This window comes from Alligator sinensis, unplaced genomic scaffold (assembly GCF_000455745.1).
Source record: "Alligator sinensis unplaced genomic scaffold, ASM45574v1 scaffold773_1, whole genome shotgun sequence".
Lineage (NCBI taxonomy): Eukaryota > Metazoa > Chordata > Crocodylia > Alligatoridae > Alligator > Alligator sinensis.
This window is the reverse complement of record NW_005842403.1, coordinates 165,474-172,578: the sequence shown is the minus strand read 5'-3', so window position 1 is coordinate 172,578 and position 7,105 is coordinate 165,474. Positions and strand designations below refer to the sequence as shown.

Here is a 7,105-nt window from a genome sequence, read left to right as displayed (position 1 = left end):
TTGTGTGGGGTTCAGTGGTGTTTCCCCTCTTTCCCCACTGAATGGACAGTGTCTGGTTCAGCTGCAGGCCAGATAGTGGTTCCGATCCAGGGCCAGTGTGGCAGCACCATTCGGCTACAGAGGAGGGGATGGGGCAGCCTGGCATGAGCTCAGCCCTGCAGAGGGGAAGGGAGCTTCACCTGGCCGGGTGGAGAGGAGGGAGGGGTGTGACCCAGTTTTGTTGGGGAGAAGGGGCCTTGACCTTGCCCTACTGGGAAATGGCATGTAGCTTGGCCCTGCAGGGAGAAGGGGGTGCGGCCTGGCTCCCACCAGGCCTACAGGGCTTGGGAATTTGGCAGAGGGGAGTGTGGCCATATTATTGGCCACTGTTCCCCTACCGACAAATTTCCAGACCTGTGGGAAGCCCTACAGGCCAGATGCAATGGCTCTGTGGGCTGCATTTGGCTTGGTGGCCAGAGCTTGAGCAGCTCTGGGCTGGTTTGTCTCTGTTAGATTCCTCAAGAACAAGCTAATTAACAGACCGGATGAGGAAACAGATTAATTAGCCACTTCAGAGTTCCTAGTCATTGTTTCAGTCTCCAGGATAGAGGCTGGTATGGTTTGTTTACACCAAGAATCCTTCCCATCAACTGCAGTCAGGACCCTCTTGCATGTCGGTAGCATCAGATAGACATGTACGTGATGCCTTAACAGGATGGACATTAACACTGGGCTGTGCTGTCTGTAAGCAAAACCAGTCATCATGCCAGCATCTTTTGGAGAAGTGTCAGTTTAGCTATCAGTTATTGATTGGTTTAGCTGGTACTCCTCACAGTTGTGCAGGGTTACTTTGCACTCTTCTGTAATACCTTTGACTACTGAAAGCACTGACTGCCACCTGTCAAACTAATTGCTTAATGGACCCTGCTACACTTGCTCTGCCCTGCCATACTGGCTCACACTCTAACCCAAATGCAGTGTTAAAGTAAAACCATCTTTAAAACATCAACATGCTTTTCTTATCCTTTTATAGTTGCACACACGGTAGTAGGGATGCTATGTGTATCCTCTGCTTTTTCAGCAGCATCCCTCACAAGCATGAAAGCTGAGAGAGAGAAGTGGTTGTCTCCAGGTAATGAATATACAGCAAGGCAAGAATTCAGAACTTCCTGGATGGATCATCATCTAGGCATCACTCTGTAGCCCAAACTTCCTGTCCCCCAGTGCCGCTTTACCTCTTAGGGTAGACTGAGTACTTTCGGTAGCAAAGCCAAGACTAGAAATCTTGAGTAAATCACTATACCTCTCCACATCTCAGTTTCCCTCATAAAAATGGGAAGAAGTTCTCTCCCTCATAATGATGATAAGCTAAAATCTTTGCCATTTATAAAGTTCTGAACTGTTGCGGTGAGTGTCAAAGATGTTACCTAATGGGTTTGGTTGTTGCTTCGTGTTTTAACTTGAATGGTCCAATTAGACACTGGTTGTAATCCTTCCTGGAAAACAGGGAAATGAGTGCTACTGTGTAGCTGATTTGAAGCCAGTTATCTGCAGGCCTGGGTTAATAGGATGAAGTTCACTCACTGACTAAGCTTCTTAAAAATGAGTTGGCAGTTTTTGATGGAAACCACAGAAAATCTCAACCCCCAAGTGCAAAAAAAAAAAAAAAGTGCTTTTTGTTGTGTGACTTTTTTCCTCTGCCCTTTCTAATCAGTCAGATATAGGACTTGGAAACACCTGCCAGGTACCTGTTGGCTAGCTGGTACAACCTACTGACCCTCTTGTGTTATAGAAATGAATTGGGGGGGAAGTCCATAATGTGCTTCCTGGATAGTGCTCTAATGAGGTGCAGCATCTTGTCTTCATTGCTGGGATGTTTGGGGACTGAACCACAGTAAGCACTCCATTGTTTGAATTATGCTCAGGCTCATGGGCACCTGAAAAATTTTCCTCCCTTCCTACCTCCTCTCTGACTTTTTCTTCCTCAAGTAATCTCTTCCTCTTATATTCTTTCTCCCCTTCTTTTTCACGGCTGCAGCGAATGGGTATACATTTTAAAATAATCCTTTCTCACAGCTTTCTCAAGCTGTCAAAGAATGAAACTTGTGTTGGAGCCATGTTGAGCCTGGTGGTTCTGGATAGCAGCACTGCACATTCAGCATAAACTGATGGCCTGTTCATAAGTCTTGGCAAATTTCACACTCATTGAAGGTGAATACTGTTTCCAAGTAATAGGAATGGAAATACCCAGTTGGCACTCTTAGCTTGGTATATCAGCTGTAGTGAGGATGCCACAGGTAGTTCTACAACTTAAGGCTTCTCTTCTCTTCTTTCAAAATTCACTGCACATTCACAGCTTCTTACATCTTTCTATCAAAGATTTTAATGTTTCTTAAATAGAAAATATTCTATTTTCTTGATGTTTTAGGTTTTGACTCTGTTTAAATAGGTTTGGGCCATATGTTATGACCCCGCTTAGTTTATGGGGTTTGTGTTTAGGGATGGAGCAGTTAGTTTCTTTCTCAGTGTAGTTCTTAAAGCAAGGGTGCGTTTCTTCAGTGGCTGCCAGAGAGAGACTGTGAACAAGAATCTGAGGAACCCCGAGCCCATTAGAGAAACTTATGTCATTCTGATCTCAGTGCTTTGCCTGCCTGGCAGGAGTTAGGAACACTTTTGTTCATGTGGTGTCCTGACCAAAAGATGAGATGTCTGAGTGTAGGGGATGTCGGCCAAGGCAGTCTGCTGCCAGGACCATCACCACTTTTTTTTGTTTTTGTTTGCTGACATTCATGAGGATATAAGAGCTCTTCAAATGCCAAGGGTTTTGTTGTGAGATGCTACCTAAGGTGTCTGCTTTTCTTTAAACTGTTCCACTAATGTGGCTGCATGTCTGGAGAGCATGAGTTGTTTAAAGGTGCGTTTTTGTCTCATGTATAGTCAGTGTGGCACAACCATACCTGGAAACCTGGTGCAGCTAAATACTCTGCCAATTTCCAGTTGCTTATTTTTGAGGAAGGCCTCTGGAAATCTTGAGGTATATCAGCACGGGTATCTGTAAAGTAACTTTTAAACTACTTGGCTCAGGTACCAGTAGTACTGTAGCTGTGGTAGCATGGGCACAGTATACATGTACACTCTGTCCTTTCTAGCCAGGATCGCTACAGCAACAAAAGGTCTACAAACTGGTATGTACTATACCAAGGAATAGGAGAACACATGTACAGTTCATTCTCCTGTTCTGGCGTTTTCCTGCATTGTTATGGGAATCTGAAGCTGAAATGAGCAAGGCTACAGTTTTTAAGGTTTGAGATCCTTCAGAGGCTGTGTTCCTGGACAGTTGTCTGCTGTGTGAGAATCGTACTGGGAAGATCTCTTAACATCAGTTACCAGTAAATTTGTCCAATATCTTCTTGTTGTTAATTTACCAAAACAAAGAGAAGAACTGTTATCGCATTACTTGGCAAATATGAATAAGTAAAAAGAACTAATACATCTGTGGTTACTCCAACAGTGAAAATGGAAAAAGAAGCAGAAGAAGAGAGAATCCGGAAACACAAAGCTGCAGCTGAGAAGACTTTCCAAGATGGAATTGCCAAAGCTAAGCTAGTGATGCGTAGGACACCAATAGGCACTGATCGTAATCACAACAGGTAGAAGGGCTCATTGTATTGCTTTCCTTTACTACCTCTGCACTGCTGAAGGTCCCAGAAGGGTACAGTTTTATAATAAACTCTTCCAGTATTTTAGATATGTTGGGCAAGTATGTGATGTATTGCTGTGCATGTGAAACTTTTTGTTAGCTAAGACAGAGGTGAAACCTGGTTCTGCTATAGACTGAGGCCCTATTTCTGAAGGATGCATTTTTTGTTAGCAGTCTAACCTAGGGGGTGGCAGCCTATGGCCCCTCTAGGCTGGATCTGGATATGTGGCTTTGGCAGGGAACGTCCTGCACTGCAGTGGGGAGAAGCAGCAGCTAGTCTTAGTAGTTACTCACCTGCTTCTGACGCTAGCTTTATCTTTCTGGCCTGAAGCCTGAGAAGATTGCTGACCACTGAATGCCTGTACGTGTTTGCTTTCTCTTCACACACATGTGACTTGTACCTTTTTTTTTTTCTTGCATCCTGTATTCTTCAGTGGTTGCTCACTAATATGTATATGCTCCCTACAGGTATTGGCTGTTCTCAGATGAGGTTCCTGGCTTATTCATAGAGAAAGGCTGGGTACATGACAGCATAGACTACAAGTTCATCCTTCCCCATCAAAAGAGGGGTGAAGAGGAGGATGACTACAACCTAGTGGGTATGATTATCCAGCTTCTCTTGGGTATCCTCTTTGTCGCTAGCCGAGCATCAGGGACGAACTTGTGAATGAATGTGATGTAACAGATCAATTGAAGGTTCTATTCTTTGAGCTTGTGTTACTGTGTGTGTGTTATGGGGGCCCACTTTGACTGTCTGCAGACACTGAGAACCCATCCCCCTAGATGGCTTGAATGATCCGAGTTCAGGGTGCTCCAGTACATGCTGCAAGGCTTGATGGTGCAGATCTTGAAATATATCTACAATGCGCTATACCAACATAATGGATGTTCCCGGTTATCCTTTTTCTGCTAAGAAGCCGTCAGACTGTAGGCTTGGTGCCATCACCTTGGGTAACTCCATTGACTTTATGCCTTTGAGGAGCCAGTAACAACATACTAGACTTCTTGAGCAGTTCCTTAGTTACCAGCTATAAGTGGTTACTTCAGAGAACAATCATAGTGCTAATATTTAAACATTGGGGAATTTCCACAGTAGATCTTTTTGCCACAAAGAACAGCACACAATGCCTGAACTTCTGTTCTAGAGGGGACATAAGGCTGAGTGTCATACAAGAGGCCTTCTTTTTACCTGTTCTGTCCAGGCATCCTGTCCACCTTTCCTTCAGTGCAAAGGATGATGCCCAGAGTTGGATAAAATAGTGTTGCCTTCATCCTGATGGCTCATTAACTGCTTGAGATGGTTTTACCTGTCAAGCCTCTTGCACATATCCATTCAGCCTTCAGTTAATCTATCTGTATGTGCCCAGACATATCATCCCAGAATTTGGCCAGATTTTGCACCCAGAACTGTAGGTGTTGCTTATCTTGGCTTGCATGCTGGCTGATTTTGAGTGACTATGGAAAGACTGTTCTTTTGACCTCAAAAAAAAAAATCTTCATATAGAGCACAAAGACCTGTTCCTCCAAATGGAAATGGTTCTTTATAAGTGTAATCTTCTAGCATAATATGGTTCCTTTTGAGGCTTTGATACCAAAAATTGCCTGGCTCTGTGTTGCATTTGAAACAACATGCTGAATTGGCACTTATAGCCACTATCTGAGCTGCTATTGGATTGTTAAATGCATCCTCTTTTGATTGTTACTGCCTCAGCATGAAGTGTCAGCAAGCTCTGAACTTGTAGAGCCAATCCTTCTATCCTTTCCCAGGGACAGAGCGAGACGGAGATTAATGGGTCTCCTGATTCAATTCGGAGATCCAGCTGCCAAATTGGGCTGAATCTCCTCTGAATTGAATCGGCAACCGAAGTTTTGCACAGCCCTAATTCCCAGTATCCTAGAACAGATACTACTTGTGATTCACCTCTAGTGGGATCCACATTGGCACAGATTCAATGGAGAGAGACCATTTAGTTATCCTACAGTAACTAGTACTTTAATTCATAGTCAGTATAAATCCCAGAAGCCATCCTCTGTCCCTGCCTTTTCAAAGTCCCTGCAATGTGGGCTTATAGTTCTGGAGGGAGCTGAGGAGTGGTTGAGATAAAAAGACTAGAGCAGTGGTTCTCAGCCTTTATGGATTGAAGGCACCTCCTCCATATGTTTTTTAGAATGTAGTGACACCTCATTTAAAAAACTAATGTAAATGCAATCTGAATATTATAATTATATTATTAATTAACATGTTAATTGCTTTACTATATTATAGTGTAGTATAAGTATAATAGTTACCCCAGGGGCTCTGCTTGTCCCTGGATACATTTGCTCCCAGTGCAGCACCTCAACTCCCTACATGCGAGTCCGGGTCACTGCTGGGCCTGGGAGCCAGGAGCTGGTGGGCCAATTTCTGCTCTTAGTTATCTTTTGGGGACAGGGACCCCCCCTAAACTCCAGCCCTGGGACCAAAATGAACAGTGCCTGGGGACACCCAGCTGGTGGGGATGAGGTGCTGAGCTGCACACAAAGCACATGGGCATTGTAGGGAAGGTTCGGGGAGGGGAGGGGTACAAAAAACATGAGACCTGGGAGGGAGGGAGGAAAGGAACCTCCTTCCTACCCCCTTTGTCCCTGAGGGGGCAGGTGCCAGGCCGTGCTGCTGTGGCTTCTCCTCCAGGGACTTGCATGCACAGAGCCACCTGCCCCTGTGATCCCTCTTGCTTGCCCTGAGAGTATGAGAGGAGCTGTGCGGGCAAACATGGCTGATAAACATGGCTCTGCATTTGTGTGTCTGCCTGCCCACAAATCCACCTGCCACTGTGGACCCCGCTGCTCAGAGTGGCCAGTGCACGGGCTGCCAGCAGGTGGGGGGAGGCAGCCATCGTGCCTCTTGCCCACAGGACTCTGGGGCACGGAGCGAGCACTGCACTTACCTGCTTGCACAGAGCTCAGGCACTGCCACACCCATACAAAGATCTTGCAGCAACCTGGCTGAGAATCATTGATTTCATAGATTTTTTTTTTTTTTAGGATCGGAAGGGACCTTGGTAGATCATTGAGTCCACCCCCCTGCCCTGGGCAGGGAAGACTGCTAGGGTCAAATGACCCCAGCTAGGTGCTTGTCCAGTCTAGACCAGCACCAGTCACTGGACTAGAATGACCTTCTATGGGAGAATAAGGAGGCATGAGGCACCTGCCCATATACAGTAGGGTTCTCACTGACTACATCTCACTGTTACAGTGGCAAGTAACCATCCTATGGAGAAGTGTGCTTACTATTAAATAAACAAGGTAAATAGGAACTGCAGCCTTCCAGAGCTCTGAATGAAACCAGGAACGGGGATGTTGACCCCTGCAGCTGTGGAGTGATCACAATTGCCCTGCCTTTTAATTCCAAACTGAAGTGAACCTTGAGCTACTGCTTCACGTCTC

At 45.4% G+C, this 7,105-nt stretch overlaps 1 protein-coding gene across 2 annotated transcripts in view; it reads left to right on the top strand.

The window, feature by feature from the left end:
- BAZ1B (bromodomain adjacent to zinc finger domain 1B) overlaps positions 1-7,105 on the top strand; it is a 67,954-nt gene that overhangs the window by 24,432 nt on the left and 36,417 nt on the right. For both annotated transcript variants that reach the window (XM_025211366.1, XM_025211367.1), the window contains 2 exons: positions 3,491-3,629; positions 4,148-4,278. In XM_025211366.1, coding sequence (XP_025067151.1) covers positions 3,491-3,629; positions 4,148-4,278 — 270 coding nt within the window. The remainder of the gene's footprint in view (positions 1-3,490; positions 3,630-4,147; positions 4,279-7,105) is intronic.